The 18,311-nt window shown below is 38.2% G+C and overlaps 1 protein-coding gene across 1 annotated transcript in view; it reads left to right on the forward strand.

The window, feature by feature from the left end:
- CPE (carboxypeptidase E) overlaps positions 1-18,311 on the forward strand; it is a 57,607-nt gene that overhangs the window by 34,529 nt on the left and 4,767 nt on the right. The window contains exons 2-7 of the mRNA XM_059469948.1: positions 3,654-3,850; positions 5,466-5,633; positions 6,552-6,669; positions 7,665-7,847; positions 14,360-14,499; positions 16,521-16,620. Of these exons, the coding sequence (XP_059325931.1) occupies positions 3,654-3,850; positions 5,466-5,633; positions 6,552-6,669; positions 7,665-7,847; positions 14,360-14,499; positions 16,521-16,620 (906 nt within the window). The remainder of the gene's footprint in view (positions 1-3,653; positions 3,851-5,465; positions 5,634-6,551; positions 6,670-7,664; positions 7,848-14,359; positions 14,500-16,520; positions 16,621-18,311) is intronic.

Genomic DNA, 18,311 nt, shown 5'->3' on the forward strand with positions numbered 1-18,311 from the left:
TTCCCAATGTTTGCCAGGCACCAGAAAAGCATGACATTTTAAAATACTTTTTTCCTCAATTGTTCATTGGTTGTAATGAGTATACCACATATAGTCTAAGAAGGATGTAAAAGCCTTCTAAGAGCCATAATGGTGTGGTGCCTTAGGTTTCACCAGAATGACTAAGATATTTACAAACCTGATTGCTGCATTTCATTTCTTATGTTAGAATTCAGTCATTATCACAAATCTCTGTATCTGAAATTAGCTCTGAGCTGAAATGAGGTGTAAGCATTTATAAATGCCATACATTGTTTGCAAGACATACTTTTTCTGCTGGGAATGACAGGCTATCATTTGTCAAGATATATCGTCAGAAAATTAATAAAATTCATTAAAGAAGAATTTTAAATATTCGGACAATGTAAATGTTCCTTTGTGTTTATTTTATCTTAGACCCTGGGAATCCATGAAAACAATCTCTTTTCTGTGGGGGTCAAAGAAATGAGAAAAGGCAGCTATTATTTCTTCAAGCATCTTCTTTAAAGCCACTTCCAGTTCTGCAGTGGCAGAGAAGTTTTTCTACTGGTTGAAGACACCATTTAAAAGTTCTTCGTCAAATTGACACTTACAGAATCTTTTAATTTAAAAAAAAATCTTTGAGGCAATTGCAGTTATGGAACCTTACAAAGGGTGATTAAGGTCTGCATTAAATGGCTCATGAAGGATTAATGGCAAGAGCAGCTCTTCCTCTGGCTAAGCAGCGTGCTGGCAACAGGTGACCCAGAGGCTGTTTCCTTCATGGCCTGGGCTGTTCTCCAGAGAAGGCTGAACCTTGTGAAGTGGTGTGGCAGGACATATTCTATGACTGGACCAGGGAAACCATGAAGTGCTAAGGTTCAATGAGCTGATTGCTGGCACCCTTGGCTTTTGAGGGGTCTGTAAGCACATGCAGTGGAGGAGCAGCAGCAGCAGCTGGTTCTTTCTGGTGCAGTAGTGGGTGTGGAATGCTGGCTGCATTGCACTGATCAAATGAATGAGTTTTCCTAAGATTTTTGGATACAGTATGACATTCAGTACTTATATTGAGAAGAAACACAGTGTTTATTTGCTTGCTGTGCCTAGAATTAAGAAAGTGTTTGGGCTGGGGGCTAACCAAGGTGTGGACAGGTGTGGACCAGGCATCCTTGTCTTCTGCAGCCAGAGGATGGATGGGAGATGGGTTTCTTGGCTTCAAAGACTGGGATAAGAAAATGCCCAAGGGAGATAAAATATAAATACGGAATTTACATTTTGAAGCAGGGCTTCAAATGTTATTCAGTTTTCTGTTATCTTTTCCTTTTCATTCTTTTTACATTTGCTTTTCGATACTTTAATCTTTAACTCTTGATTTGCCAGCAAAACTTATGAATTGTGCTGACACCTCATTGCTAAGAGGATTCTTTGAATACTGGTTTCACATTTTGTGTTCTGAGTTGTGTAATTTTTCTTTATCACCCCAGAAGCTGTCATTGCTTCCTTTCACTGAAAATCAGTCCCCTGTTTGTGGTGTTGGGAAGTACTGTTCTCCTGACCAAGCCCTCTGTGACATGATGATTGGTATGTTTGACCTAAGGAAAATGGGGCTGATCTCTTCAATCACTTCTCATAGGAAACACTTTCTATATTTCCAGTGACTCAGTACATCTTCCTGGCTTATTTGGGATGGGTCATTACTACTGAAGATCCAAAGCTGTACTCTTGGCTCACTGTGGACCCCGTGTGACTGTTTCCATGAGCCCTTACAAACACTGTTGATGATTGCTTTGGGGGAAGGCCCAGTAATACCCTATGGGAAACATATGTTTCTCTACTCATTTGAACCAGGCCTGTAAAATTCAAGTGGGTGGGAAAGTGGGAGATTAATGCACAGGTCTGGGAATCAGAAGAAAAAGTTTCTCCTTCAGGCTTCCTTAGGTATGTCTTGGGGAAAAGCACAGGTGCAAAATGCAGCTGTGGTGGTATTTAGGGGAGTAACAATTTTGCCTGTTAACTTGTGAAGCATTTTCCCCATAAGTAACATGCCAGTGTACATGTGTGTGAGTATTCTGAGTTTGTGTGATGTGCAGTGTTGCATATTTCATTATACAGATCCATCTGTTTTATGGGATCAGGTTGATTGCATGGTCTGATTACTCTTGTTGATTAAAGCTCTTGCATTCCCTGGTATTAGCAGATAGAAAGAAACAGTAAATAGGATCTCAATGCAAAAAGAGGAAATGAAGGGGTTTAGTCACAGTAATGGTGTTCTGTCTGTCAGATAAAGTGAAACTGCTTCACACAAATTAGGAAACTTTTAAACCTGTCTAGCAAAACATTTCAGAGATGAATCCATATTTATAAAACCAATTTAGCTGGAAGGAAAGCTGTGGTATTAATAGCACTGTATGTGCTAGCATCTTATCACTGGATTAAGGTTAATGAACACAGACTGAAGGGTTGTAAGTAGATATGGCTGCATGCTTGATTAGCAATTACTTAGGTGTTGTTTGTGTAACATTTTTCCTGCCTTGAATTTGCCCCTTTAATAGTGCTAAAGGCTATCACAAAGTGTGGTTGAAGACTTTCCAGAGTCTACAGTTAACTGAATGTTTGATTAAAGCAGTTACAACAGAACTACATTTCCAAATGAAAAGTATAAGAGAAAAGGAGCTTCGACCTAGAAAACAGCATATTCCTCATTTTAGTTCCTCTTGATCTTGTTTATATGTACACATTTATATGTACACTAAAACCTCTCTGGAATGAGAGCCCAAAATGTAGTCTTTGAATAGGCAAGTTCTTCACTGCTCCAAAAGACATATGTTGTGTGGTTTTCATGTCCGTGGTCATAAGAATGATAATGTTTAGCAATTGGGAATATTGGATTTTTTTTTAATACAGAGAATATCTATTTGTTACACATTCTATATGTTCTACAACATATATATATATATATATATTACACATTTAATATGCGTATTGCATGGTTATGTAATATGTACAAAATTTACATTAAATATACACATAAGCATTAAATATAGGTTATTTGTATGGAATATTTAAGCATGGTATTTAATTCTGTTTATTAGAATGTTAAATGGAAATTGTTGATTTTATGAGTTAGGTTTTGCACTTGGCCCGTGAAGTCTGAGTGAATATTTAAAACACCTGCTGAGTAACATTTTTCAATCACTGCGATCAACAGCTGGTTGTGGCCTTGCTTTCATGAAAGAATTGCAGTTTAATGCATGTGTAGTAGAATAAGCTTTACCTAATCTTGGAGGGAACAGTTAAGGTAAGGAGCCCTGCTAGTGCCAGTTTATATATTTTAAAACTTAGTAATCAAGACACGCTTTTGTAGTATTGATGCATCAACTGCATTAGATCTCCACAGTAGCAGTGCTAATGTTGGTGCTTAGCATTTATTTTGGCACACTGTGTTGTCCTCTGTTGCTCTCACTCTGCCTTTGGCAAAGAGCTGAATATTAATTAGCATTTGTTAAGCCATGGTTTAGAAGGAGTTTTGAAGCTTCCTGGGGATGCCATGCCCAGCTGTAGTAATAGTCATACCCATATCTCAGGGGCGCTGCGTGATCCGGTCCGTGGGTGATTTTTATATGTTGCTCTAAGACATGTTCTTCTTTTTCTTGCAGGAGAGCCAGAATTTAAATATGTTGGGAATATGCATGGGAATGAAGCTGTTGGAAGGGAGTTGCTCATCTTCTTGGCGCAGTACCTGTGTAATGAATACCAGAAAGGAAACGATACTATTATCAACTTGATCCATAGCACACGTATCCATATCATGCCATCTTTGAACCCAGATGGCTTTGAGAAGGCAGCATCCCAGGTTTGTAAGGCTCTGTGTGTAAGAATACCTATCAGTGTCTGCCAGCTTTACCATAATGGCTCTTGGACTAACAGTTTTACAGATACATGGACTCCTGGTGGCAATTGTTGGATGGAACGACAAAACCAAAGTATTTCCGAATAGTACTGTAGGCTTGTTATGTTTAACAAGGAGGATTTATGCTTGACTTTTCAACAAGTAGCCTTCTCTCCTGTGATTTAAAAATATAATTATGCTTATGTTTCATGCATATTCTGTCACTAAGTTCACTGATTGAACTACTTCTAAAGACTTAACTTCCTAAATAATAAATAAATGATTCCTAGTAATAAATGATGTTTCAAAAGTTCTAGAAAAGTGCAAGTTTGTTTTCTTTTAGGAAACTCCCATGCAAATGCACCTAAAAAAATTATTCATGTTCACGAGCTTAGTCCCCAAACAACAAGCATTATGAGCCATCTTAATAACATTAATTACTTTTGATTCCTAATTTCATGCATGAAATACTTTAATTAAGGTATTAGTCAAGAAAATTTAGAATACATTTTAGGGCGATGACTCAGTCAAGAAACATATAATGTATTAATGCATAATTAGCAAATGAAAGTCAAATACTAACCCTGTTATACAGATTCTGGTCAAAATACAGATTCTGTATTTTGTTATAAACAAAAATAAGAATTTCCTTGCTTACAAGGTATATTTATTTTTTTAATTAATATTGAAATGTTGAAAGTTCTCAAGTTCTCTGTTTATGATTAAATAAGTCAAACCTTATTAAGATCTTTATTAAACTGATCCTCATGAAGTCTTTAAAAATATGCACAGACTCTTTATATTCGGTCGTACATCTCCCTCTCGTGGCAGTGAAGCAGAAGCTGTCTTCAGATTGATGTGGCATTTTACTACTTTGAAATCTCTCTCTCTCTAGAGGCTCATAATATTTTTTGAAACTTTTTCTCCTTAGCCAAAGTACACCTGCTTTTATATGGTTGCCTTAAAATTTAAACGATTAAAATTTAAATATTATAAGACTATATTTAGTACTGCTGTTCTAATTTAGAATATCTTGATCCTGTACACAGAGTATGACAGTATATTCAGTATACCCCAAATTAAAATCAGTAACCAAACTTAACCTACATTAAAGAGTACTGACAGCTTACAGAGAGAAGCTAGGAAAAACTATGCATTCTGAAAGCATTTCCTTAATGAAATCCAAAACTTGTTTTAGAGAATCAGTTTAAAGAAATAATTTTGCAAAAATTCTAATGGCTACCATTTCAGTGAACAAGGCTGCCAGACACAATAAAAGATTCAAGTAAAGCTTAAGATCCTTCTTTACTCTGGAAGTTATTTAGAGGAGCTTGAAACAAATGCAAACGTTCCTTTGGCTTCCAGATAAGCCTACAGGTGTTGTGACTCTCGCTACAATGAGATCTGTAATTCACAGTCAGGGCATGAGGCAATGGGGAAAAGCCAAATCTTGTGGGGAGACACCCCTGGCACTGAAAAATCTGATACTGCTGGTAATTTTACTCATCCTTAGTCCAAGTGTGCCATTCTCCTGTATCTACTCATCTCCCTTCTCTTTGTGTTACCTTTCCTCATTCAGCCTGGTGAGCTGAAAGACTGGTTTGTTGGTCGAAGCAATGCCCAGGGGATAGATCTGAACCGAAATTTCCCCGATCTTGATAGAATAGTTTACATTAACGAGAAAGAAGGTGGCCCTAACAACCATCTTCTGAAGAACATGAAAAAAGCTGTGGACCAGAATCCCAAGGTAAGTAGGGGCTGAATGTTGGGTCACTGACATGCCCATCTCTTCCTTTTATGTAAGCAAACAGTAGTGACCCCTAAGAGCTCTTTATTGTTCATGTTGTTCTGAATATTTTCTTCATTTTGTTAAATTTATCCATCTGATGCTTCTTGATTTGTTTCCTCAAAACGGATTGCTGTAGTATACTCTTTTGATCCGTCTTAATCCTTAGACAATTCCTCAGTCAAAAGGTATCTTATAATTTTTTTTGTATCGCCTTCTCTCTTGATTTTAAGCTGATTTTCCAAATATTCTGCATTTTTACTATTGCTAGAAATTCACTTGTGTATTGTGCTTAATTATATTGCTAGCCAGATAGCTATTCCCGCATATAACACATGCATTTTTGTTAAGTTTAGGCCTTGAATATGCAGCTGTATATCTGGAGGGAGTTTTATCTTCTTGTGTTTACCCCCAGAGGAAGTTCTAGAAAACTGACTGTTGTGACTGCAGAACCATAGGACTGTGGCCTTAATAGCTGTGTTCTGGCTTCAAATTCAAAATATTAATAAAGTAATTTTACCTTCCATGCAGAGAAAAAACTGCACCAACATTAAAAAAAAAATATTTTATATTCCTTTGTTTAAAATTGAGTAGGCTTTTTTATCCATAATAGGAAGAAGTAAAAGATTGAGATTGCTTTTTTTGTAGTCTCATTCTGAGATAGCTGACACCAGTTTTGGACTTATATTAATCCAATTAATATAATTATAAATCTAATGTAAGGACTGACTTATTTTTCTCTGGAGCCAGAATAAAATTGCTGTTCACCTAACTGTCTTGCAGAGTTTATGTGGTAATAATTAAGCCCACTGTATTTAATTGAATGTTTCTACATTGGATTATTGATTTGTAACTGCTGGTAATGCTATTCTGTTGTAGCTTGCTCCTGAAACAAAGGGTGTCATTCACTGGATTATGGATATTCCCTTTGTGCTCTCTGCCAATCTTCATGGAGGAGACCTTGTTGCAAACTATCCTTATGACGAGACTCGGAGTGGTATGTAAATAGAAGTTAGCAGGAAATAGTAGGAGATAGAAACTTCATTCTGTACTTATTTCACTTTATAAACCGTGCAAGAGAAACCATAAAACACTGCAAAACCATATAAAAATTGGAAAAAAAAAAAGTTATTTGTAGTCATTGCATTATGATGACTTATTTTATCATGCTAATCACGTGATTAAAGCTAGTCACTGTATGACCATATTTTCTAGTTTTGAAGATGATTGTTTCAGTACAAAAGTGATGTAACGCCTGAGGGAATAATAGTCCCTCAGATATACTAATCAAGGCAGCTTAGCTCTTAAATTAGCTGGGGTTGTTTGTACCCTGTTTAAAGGAAGTGAGAAAGATGTATCTAGGTTAAGGTTTCTTGCACCTGTAAAAAATGAATTTCTGAAAGCAGTAGTGTGCTGACAGAAACAGCTATCACTGTTTTCAGTATTGGTCCCTTATAAAAAGGATCACATTGTGGCATAGATGTAATCATAAAGTATACAGCAATATTAGTTTGGTTTTTTATGCTACTATGGGATGAACGCATGACCAAAGTTTCATGAAATTATATTGTTTGTGATTCTCTTCTTTCAGTTGACTTTATTGCGTTTTAATTGCAAATTCTTCTAATATCCAACTATAAAACTCTTTAGGGAGAAATCTGTGTTTTTGAACTATGTGTTCTTCTAAAAATATCTAAAGCCTAGAATAGCTTAGGTTTTGCAGTGCACTTTTAAAGTAGTATTTTCATAAATATTGAGACTCTTGTGATGAGCCACTTTAACAATAGGGCAATAATTGCTGAAGTAATGAGGAAATGTTAACATTAAAAAGATAATGCCATGTTTACTTGTGATGCTGTGGGACATTTCCCTGTGTACACAGAATTTTCAGGCACAGTTCTGCTGTGCAGTGCTGATGATCTAAATTGTGAGCCTAGTCACTATGACTGCCCTTTTAATAGTTCTTGTTCCTGGGATTTTTCTCCTCCCTAGGCAGTGCTCATGAGTACAGCTCCTGCCCTGATGATGCTATTTTTCAAAGCCTGGCTCGCAGTTATTCTTCCTTTAACCCTGCCATGTCTGACCCGAACCGACCACTGTGCCGTAAAAATGATGATGACAGCAGCTTTGTGGATGGGACAACTAATGGTGGTGCATGGTACAGCGTCCCAGGAGGTGAGCCCACCTACAGCAGTCCGTGTCACTGCTCATTCTGGCCTTGAGTTATGTTATCCACAACTTTTGGTCTGGTTGAGGCTAAATCAAAGGCTGATCACTCACCACATCTATAAAGTCTGATAAAGCTCTCAGTGATAACTATTAAAATACTCCTTTTTATGGCTTTTTCTACAGTGTTTCTTCAGGCTCCAGGTCATTGCAAATTTAATAGTTCTACAGTGGGCAAGTGATAGCTCTGCTGTCATGAAATATTAGGAGAGTTTTTTTTGGCGGGGAGGGGTTAAGAAGAAAAGAGTGAAAAATCCCCTGACAAATCCTCAATAGAGCAGGCTATTGGCTCATTTGAACCTCAACAATGATGGCATCCAAGCTGAAGGAAGCAGGGGAGCCTGGTTGCCTGATTTTGGAATGTCATAGGAAATGGGAGTTTGGCCGTGGATTTTAATGGCAACAAAACCAGCCATGAAGATGCTTGCATTTGCATCTCCATGCTTTGTGGGTTGGTTAGTGTCTGATTCCTGCCCAGGTGCTGTTTTCCAAGGCTTTGGTAGAGCCTTCTGTGCTCAGAGGAGCAGCAGGGCTACTGCAGGGATGTCCAGACTAATTTTCCAGAAGTCCAGAAGAGGAGCATGAAATGAGACATTTAATTCAAATGAAACATTTTATTCCTTTCTATTAAGAATTTTGATATATTTGTAAACTGAGCCAAATAGGTCTTGGGATATCTAAATCTTGGAGTGTTCTTCCTCTGCTCAACTTGGAATGAAAACTGAGCTGAAGATTTCTGAGCCAGCTTGTGTTGGAGTGATTTGCCTGTTATTTGGCTTTGTTGATTTATGCTGGATAACCTTGAACACACGTAACTGTTTAATTCTTTGCTTTTCTCTTGATATTCAATTACAGTCTCTGAATGAATTTTAAATTTTTACCTGAAGTGAATAGGAATCTCTCAAAGCATTAGACAGCCTAAGTGGTAGCCTAACTCTGCTTCTCTTACAGTAAGGTGGTACTAAAAGAAGAAAATATTTAAGCTCCTGTGAAGAAATTAGAAACAGAACAACTGCTAATGCTCACACAGCCAGTGATCATCAGGGGCTGAGTATGAAGTAAAATACTGACATTTCCGAATGCAACTAAAACCTCAAAATATCTCTTTGTGTGAGGCTTTTCAGACTTTGAATTGGAACCATTGAAATTCTTGAAAAAGTTCTTGGAACCATTAAAACTTGAAAACTGAAGTTTGCAAAAGCTGAAAAAATATTAATATAAACAGTTAAAATATAAAATATAAAAATAGTTAAAATTTGTTTAAATCAGTTTAAATTTAGCTTAATGAAATATTAAATATTATATATATAAATGTAGATATATTTAACTTCAGTGATTTTTCCTTAAGAAAATGCTATGAAAAGCAGTTTTTCCATTGTTTTGATGAAATACTTTGATTCTGATTAAACGGCATATGGCAAAGACACATTTTTCCATTGGAGAAAGTCTTTGGAAATTTCATTTCCTCTTTTTGGAACTTATTTTAAGCTAGATTGCTAATTTCCCAAGTGAGGCCTTTCTTTTTCTCATATTTGTTAATAGGCAGGAATGCTAGTGCTAAGCAGGATCTCTCATCCTAATACGATGCAACTAATAAAAAATAGAGAGACAACAACATACTTCGGACCATACAGATTGAATCTGTTATTGGTTTGGGTTTTTTTTTTCAAGTGCAGAAATCATCTGGCAAGCTGCGACTTTTGAACAAAACCTCTGTGGTGGTGTTTGCTGACTTAAAAAAACAAATATAATTCAGTGAGAACAGTTCTGCTCTTTCTATGGCTAGTGCTAAGGAAAATGACTAAACACTGCTCAGTTCAAGTGAAAATTTTCTGGGAAGTTTTAATACTAAAAGTTCCATCTAAAACACAAAATGTGGCAATTCAGTTATGGATGGTCTCCGTGCTCTTTTGCTGTCCATATGGCAATGAACTCAAAGTTAGCAGCAGCATAAACTGTTGAAAAGCCATTTATGTTGTTTTAGGGGAAGTATTCCACTGCACATCCTTACCAGAGTTAGGAATATATCAAAAGAAACTGTGAAGGCCTTGTCTCCATTGCATCGGCTCCTGTTGGAGCTAAGCTGGTGCTTCTCTACCTTTGCACCCTTGGGCTCCTTTGGGCTTTTGTACCCCACTTTCCCCTTTTCCCTTCCTTTCTCACTCTTCTACTGAAGATTCCTTTCTGCACCAAACACAGCTCCAGTATCCACTCCTGCCCATTTTCTGGCCCATCCCTGGCCATCTCCTAGGTTCTGCCTTTGACAGTAGGAAAGGATGATTTTTCATTTGAATTAATTACTATAGATGCTGTTGCCCTACAGAGCTCATTATGATGCCCCAGTTGTGCAACATCAATTCTTTGCCATATAATTGACCCTCATGGCCTTGTACCTTCTGTAAAAGACAGGTGGGCCAGCAGCCATCTCCACTGGTTCTTCAGTCTGCAGGGGTGGTGTGTGGATGGCTCTCATGTCACTGTGGCTTGCTTTTCATGGCTTTCTGAATACCTGCATTCTTTCAGTAGGAAGGCTGAACATCTGTGGCAGAGACATCTGGTGATAGTCCTTTGCTCTAACTGGAAGTAAGGAGGAGCCCTCCATTGCATTCATGCTCTGCCCTTCCCTTTTGTCTGACCTCAGGATTTCCTCACCAACCTCATGCAAGGTGGCAATTCCCCTTTCTGGCTTTTTGGGTGGAGAGGGTGGATGACGTAGAGGAATATTTGACTTTTTCTTCTCTCTCTTAATTACACTTTTTGTTAGGTTTTTCTCAACATTACTGTTTGGCAGTTACTTCTGTCTGCAGAGCAGGGGTACAGAGAAAATTTTCTCCCAAGAGCACCTTTGTGCCAGGGCTGAGGCCATGGTGCTGTTACACTTGTAGTAGTTGTCATCTGTAATCAGCTGATCCATGGAGGTTTTTCAGAGACAGCAAGCCAAGGCAAAGAGGTCATCTTCTGTGCTCAGGAATGGCTCTTTTAGCCATCAGACTCTGGGGAGAAAGAAGTTTGTACACAAAAACCACTATGTTTTTAATGGAGGCCTTCTCTGTATCAGCATGTAATTAATGATTTCACTCATGTGCAGGAAAGCCAAACTAAATTTACAGAAACAGCTTTAATTTTTGGCATTTTCTTAGCTGCTGACTGTATAACTTTTCAACATCCTTAATGACTTTTTAACGTATCCTTTGGGTAGACTACCTATCTGGAAGCAAAAATGAGAAGAACAAATAGTAATCAATTACTACCTAGCCACATGCCTGCTCTGCTTTTTCTGTCATTACAGAGTCACCTGAGTCTAATCAGATTCATGTCATTGCAAAAATAACTTTTCAAAGCAGCTTACTTTGCTGTACCATTAGGCTATTGTTTTAGTGTCTTTTTTTAATTTTCAGGTACTCTCAAATCACCCTTGGCACTCAACTAATTCCTAACTTGGATTACCAGTTTTGCCAGCAGTGTTAGGGATTTTTAGGATTTTGCTAAGCACTAATGTAGGAAGCATTCGTGTTCTCCCCACTCAAGTACATCCTGTCCTGCTAAAGGTCTTTTCTATGTGAAGAAGCTGATCTAACTTAGTGCTGTAGCTTGCAGCTCAAAGCCTTAAGTAATTTTGATGCCTGGATACCAGGGGCACACCCTGCATTCCACTTCATTTATGAAGCTTGGTGTTCCTTTATTAAAACCTGAAGAAATTAGGTTTTTTTCCTGTATTCTAAGCTTACTTTTGTAAGCAGTAACATAAAGACACTATAGTCTCTCAGCCACTGGAGCAGTGCAACAGAGAACTTTTTGTGTTCTCAGTTTCAAAGTCCTACTCATGGTCAGCAATAAAGGGCATTCATTGTTGAATCTCAGTTATATCTGATGTATCTAAGCCTCTCTGATCTTCAGAGGGCAGTTCCTGTTAAAGTGTGAGAAAGTCAGTGCTGCACTTGGTCACAGTGGGAGGCTTTGGGAGCGTGATGATGTACATGCATGTGATACATGCCATGGATAGGGCACTTCAGGGACTTGACCAGGGGCAGCAAAGCTGCTGCAATATTCGATAAATCTTTAGAAATGTTTTGGTTTCTTGTGTATTGCACCTAATCACCATTGTGAATAGGGAGGTAAAGAGTGCACAGCCCAATGCACTCCAGATTGCACATGTGATAGGCTGTAGTTGGGATCTTGGCCAGCTTCATCCCATTCTCTGTCTCAGAGATGCAAAGGATGAATTTTTTCAGGAGCAGCACATAAACCTTGGGCAAGGCCAGGCCCTGGGAAATAAACTATAGGATATGGACATTGTGTGCAAAACTGAAAAATATATTGCTTCTTTTTTCTGTTCTTGAGAAACTAGGGCATCCCTGAGTAATACTTTGGGAGGAAAGAGAAATTTTCTGAGAATTGGAACAGTAATGGTCCAGAATTACTGTCACTACAGTAAAATTACATTGTGCCCTTCGGCTCCCTGTTCTCCTCTTCATGCATTCTTTCTGTCTTTTAGAAGAAGTACAAAAATCAGCAAAAGCAGCATTATCTAGTGTCCAGAACAGATATATGATAGTCAGCCCTGCTGTCAGGATTTTACTCATGACTCCACTGCTCTCTTGCTGTGTATTGCTGAATGGACCATCTAAGAGTTCTGCCTGCTGGAACATCAGAGCCATCCCTCCATCCCTCCCAGAAGCCTTTGCCTTCAGTGTCCTCATTCTTCTAAAAAAAAAAAAAAAAAAGGGTTAGAAAGAAAAAGATTCTTTTAGCAGTCAGAAAAATCCCTGTGCCTGTCAGTAGTTGGGAGTCTTGTTGCCTGGTTGGCAGAAAAGAGTCTCTTCGCCTTAGTGTGCTGGCTAAATCCCGCCTGACTCAGTGTTTGCCATCCTTGGGGTTCTCTTTGGGATGTGACACCAGCTCTGGGCAGTTGTGGACCCATGAGCAGCTCTGGTGCTCAGTAAAGTGCCTCAGGTCTCATATGCAGCTTGCATGGGGGAACACAGAGCTGCATGAACAAGCTGTGCTAGGAACACTCCTGAATCCCTCAATGACCTCCATGGGGCTGCTCAAAAAGCTTGGTGGCTGCTTTCTTTTCAGGCCTCCATTTGAGAATCCACTGACATTACCGCGCCTGAGTGGGTCGCTGCTGGTGAGAGAGAGACGGTGAATCTTGTTTCTTGAATCAGAAGGCTGAATTTATTTATATATCATATAATACATTATAACTATACTAAATAGAATAAAGAAGAGAAGGTTTGCAGAGCTGCTAGGCTAGGCTCAGAACAGATAGAAAGAATTCCACAACAAAGTTGTGCCCAAGGACTGAGGCCCTGGCTTACACTTTGTGATTGGCCCTTAATTATTAACAAGAAGCATGAGCCAATCAAGGTGCATCCTATTACATTCCACAGCAGCTGATAATAATTGTTTACCTTCCCTTCTGAGGCCTCTGGCCTCCAGAAGACGCAGAAATCCGAAAGAAAGGATTTCTGTGAAGAAATGTCTGCGACAGACTGACGCTGTTAGCTAGACAGACTGGGGAGGGGAGGGATGGTCCTTCATCAGCTTCTGCAAAACATATATTTATCACCCTCCTGGGGATGGCCACTGTCCCTCTCCAGCTGGTTGATCCAGCTACAAAAACCTGGAAACCTCCTTCTGTTTTGGTTGACCAATTTAAGCAAAACTATTATTTAAAACTACTTATGTTTTAAAATTTCAATTATTAAAGTTGCATTTATAGTGATGCTTCTCCTCTCTTTCAAAAGCTAGCTAATATTGATTTTGCAGAGGCATTTAGTTGGAGAAACCCTATCCATAGAAAAATTTTAGTATAAATACATTTTATAGGAAGTTTTATTTTGTATTTTTTTGGTGGAGAATATTTGAAATCTATGCAGATGATTGAATCTATGCAGCAAATCTTGACAAGGAAATGTTTTCCATGTAAAATGTTATAATTTCAGAAAAAACTCAACACATTTTTGACCCATCTTTATAAATCTTTTTTTCAATGTCACTTTATTATGTTTAGTTTGCTTTATAATTAATTGTCATTCTTCTTGGCTTACAAGGTGAGCATCTTTTTTGGTTGTTTTTTTAATATGGAAATATTTTAGCCATAGTCTAAAATAATTTTCTTTCCCAAAGAGAAGAAATGTAATTTATATGTCGGCTATCCAAAAATGTGTGAGTTAATAGTATACTGGTCACGTACAGCATCAAGTAGAAGTATACAGCCTATTTATCAAGGCCTTTTTAAACTTTCCCTGGCAAGAAAATGTATTCTGGAATTATTTGTCCTATTGGTTTCTCTGATTTAAAGCTTCTGAATTCAAAATTAAACAGATGGATTGGAGCTGCATCAATTGTATTAATAACTGTTCTTTTCTTAGTAGTCCCAGCATTTCATGTGTCCCCCCTTACTTACTTCAGAGTAACACAAAATGCATCACTGCCTCTCTTTTCTGGCATTGCAGGAATGCAGGATTTCAATTACCTCAGCAGCAACTGCTTTGAAATCACAGTGGAGCTGAGCTGTGAAAAATTCCCACCTGAAGAAACTCTGAAGGGCTACTGGGAGGACAACAAGAACTCTCTTATAAATTACATTGAGCAGGTAACAGAGAAGAGGATGGCAAAACCAGCTATTGTGCATAAAGCTTCTAAACTTTGTGCTTTGTGAATATCTAATTCAAAATACCATATTAATCCAGATGTTGCTTTAATTCTTATTTGTCTCTGTGGTAATAAATCCTGTGTGATATTTCTATATAAGTGGAAGAAGAGTGGAAAAGATAGATGCATTTACAGTATGGAATCCTTCTCACCCTACTTAAACTGTTGCAGACATTTGACTTAAATTATTTGTGTTGGGTTCCTCAATGCAAAAAAAATACAAATCTCCATCATCTATGACTGACTGCCCCAGTGCTGGTGTGTGTGCTCAGAGAGATGGATTGCCCTCTGCAGATATTCCAGTGTGTTTGCTGATGTGGGAAGGATCATTCTGTGCATGTACAGGAACCTGGGCAGCTGGATTAGACCATAGAGAATTTCTGAAGTCTGAATATTGTAGTTAAAAATTACAAATAAATCTGATATCATTAGTGGTTGCACACCTGCGATTGTGAAATGAGGAACACACTTTATTAGCACAGCCCATCAATTAATACATTCATTTCTTTAAGGATTTAATTCAGAAATGCTTCAGTTAGCCAGAAACCTGAAATATTTGAATATTTTAAGTGTTATACTGTTCTGTTAAAACATTATCTGTAGGCTAAGGGAAAAGCTGTACTTGTCCTGCAGGTTTTTACCCATTCTTTATGGAATCCATCTAAACTTGTTCAGCTCCCCTGCCTAGGGGTTGATTTTCTCTGACTCATGGAAAGCTGTGTTATCACTGCATTTTCAAAATTGCTCATGTATAAGATACTATTTTGCCAACTTCCTTTGCTCCTGCAGAGCTACCAGCTTTATCCTTGAAGTTCAGATGATCTCTTTGGCATTGGTTTTTATCTTCTTGCAGGATAAGATGACCAGGTCTATGCTCCAGCTCCCCTGGGAGTGCTGGGGACAGTGCAAATATGTAATTTCTGCTTTTCTGAGGCTTCTCCCAGAGTGTGTTACAGGAATCTGAACTGAATCTGTCAGCTGAATTATGGTGCAGCTGAATGCACCATATAGGTTCATAAAGGGCAACATCAGTATCTCAAAATAAAACTTGGGATCTACAAGCCTTTTCAAAGGACATGGAATCAGAGAGAAGCCTGAACTTCACAGCACTTTGCTGCTTTGTTTCCAGGCTCACAGTGAGGTGCATCTCCACAGAGGTTCCCAACATCCCCTCATCCCCAGCACTGAGTTCCCTGTTTCTGGAGAAGAAAAGGCAGTTGATCCTCAGTCTCTTGCTTCTGAGGAGTTTGCTTTCAGGCTGTGCTTGAGATACACTGGTCCCTCTGCACACTGAGGTCATATTTTAATTTCATAAATAGTGGGAGCAGACGGATTAGCTGCTGCTGGGGCTGTTACCTGGAGCACGAAGGAGAAGGACATGACCCACCAGTGCCCTTCTCCCACAGCCCAGGAGGGAATGTTTGACTCTCTGTGGTCCCAGCTCACAGAACTGCATGTTTGGGGTGTGCAATAGAAAGCTCAAGCACCTCACAGAGGGATTGCCCGCTGAAGTGCAAGTGACTTCAAAGTGCATTTACTTTGCTAATGTTTCACCTTTAAGAAATAATGTCATTAGCTCTGCATTCTTACAGTTGATGAAACTTTAAAAAAAATGTTTCTGTAGGCTGCTCTTTCAAAGCTTTTCTGTGCATTCATTAATTCCCAATATGACAAAGATTTGCAAGTCAATGTTTACATGTATTATTACTTGCTGTGTATTTCTGAGAATTACTTGCATTGAATAGATATATTATTATAACTACTTGCTGAATTATTTTCCTCTTCATTCCCTTTTCCATTATGATATTTAGTATTTATCATTGATAGTGGTCAGCCTGTAGATTGTGGGATTCATACCATGCTTTGTTAGATATATCAATAGATATAATCCATTGCCAGAAAACACCATCTTTTCTTAAGAATTTTTTATTTACCATTTGTTGGTGACCTTATTTATTTTAGATTCATCGAGGAGTGAAGGGGTTTGTTAAAGATCTTCAGGGCAATCCAATTGCAAATGCTACAATTTCTGTGGAGGGGATAAGCCATGATATTACATCAGGTGAGTGTGGTACCTCAGCAGTGCTTCTCTTTGGCTTAGCAACCTGGAGCCATTTCACATCTTTTTAACTGCAGCTTTAAGGGAGCAAAAGTTTGAAACCAGGACGGTACGTTGTACCTCAAGAAGTGTGTTGCCCAGAAGATTTTACGAATCTTTCACTTGTATTTTGCTCTCAGAGTAGCTGAGACTGTTTTTTTTTTACTTCATGGGTCTCTAGTGTAAATTGGTTTGGGTGGCTCTTGGTCATTAATGCTCTAATCTGTCTTCTAATTTGTGAAGCAAATACTGTTTCACAGCTCTGATGGGATTTAAAGCTCTGTCAACAGTGCTGCCTTCAGTTTGAAGGCTAAATTTAAGTCCAAAAGTGTTATATTTTTCACAATGCAGTCATACCTTTTGGTATGTAAATTCTTGACAGATTTCCAATTTACATAACCTCCTTCAGCAAAGATAAATTCTCTCTGCTGTTTACAATTACGTGATGTTTTTTCAGAAGGGTGATTCTAAAAGATGAAAGCATTGTGTTGGTTGGTGTTGACAGAAAATGATGTGTCACCTCTTCAGTGATGATGTGCTTTGTTCTAGGAGTGAGTTCAGAAATAGCTTCTCAGTGTGCCAACTTTCAGCCTTCCCTTTACACCTGTGCTCTCCTATCCTGAGATTTGCAAAAGATACCAATTAGAGAAACAATAAGTAAATGTCACTGCTTTATGCATGAGCTTATTTTATGTTCATTTTCTCAATGATATGTCTCACTGTACTGTCACAGAAATGCAGAATATTATGGAACAGGATTGGTAGGATATTTAGTCACCTCTGATTTGTGTTGGTACATCACCTGCAAAGAGACCAGCAGCTCTTCTGCCCAGCAGGAGAACAGTCTGTGAAAACATGAGTTATCTTCTGTCACTGTAAACAAGGAGGCAAAATGTATAGAGACTGGAAATAAATTGTCAGGCATAATAAAAAGGGGATAAACTGTGCAAAGAGGTATTTGAGAGAGAGGAGCTCATGCTTCTATGACACAAAAATTGCATCTAATTATAAATCTTTTCACATCATTGTGTGTGTATAAGACTTAAAGTCATGTATGGTCAAAACAGGGATGAAAACAAGTACTTGAGTATTAGCACAGTCGAAATGAGGGAGAAATATTCTTTGGCTTTTCTCCTGCTCTTTATTCATGAGTTGAAATTCTGCTTTGTTGCAGTGACAGAAATTATAATAGATCATTGCTGTAGTTCTACAGCAATTTTTTTTCCATTCTGTTTTATGAAGAGAAAAATCTGGGAACAACTGGACTGCCTACTGACATTTTTTTTTGACCATGCAAATAGCAGATATTTAAGTAATTTTTTCCTTTGTACACTGTGTAGCTGCAGATGTGGTGAAAAAGCATTTAAAGTACAAAGAGCATGGCCAAATCTTCTAAATGGCACTGCTCTAAAGCTGAACTTTAGAATAGCTCTGCAATCTTTTCCGGAGGTCAAGAAATTCAAATTATTAGCCTGTGACAAATTAGATAATTGCCTACTGCTGGTGCAGGGAAGATCTGAGTCTGTGAAAATGCAATAGGGTCATTTCTAGAGAAGATGATGATGAGTTTTGATTCTGTGACTGGAAAACATAAACTGTAGCAACAGTGTGGGAGGAGCCTTTCTTTGACCTGAGTGGATCAAGCTTCCATTTCT

Source organism: Ammospiza nelsoni, chromosome 4 (assembly GCF_027579445.1).
Source record: "Ammospiza nelsoni isolate bAmmNel1 chromosome 4, bAmmNel1.pri, whole genome shotgun sequence".
NCBI lineage: Eukaryota > Metazoa > Chordata > Aves > Passeriformes > Passerellidae > Ammospiza > Ammospiza nelsoni.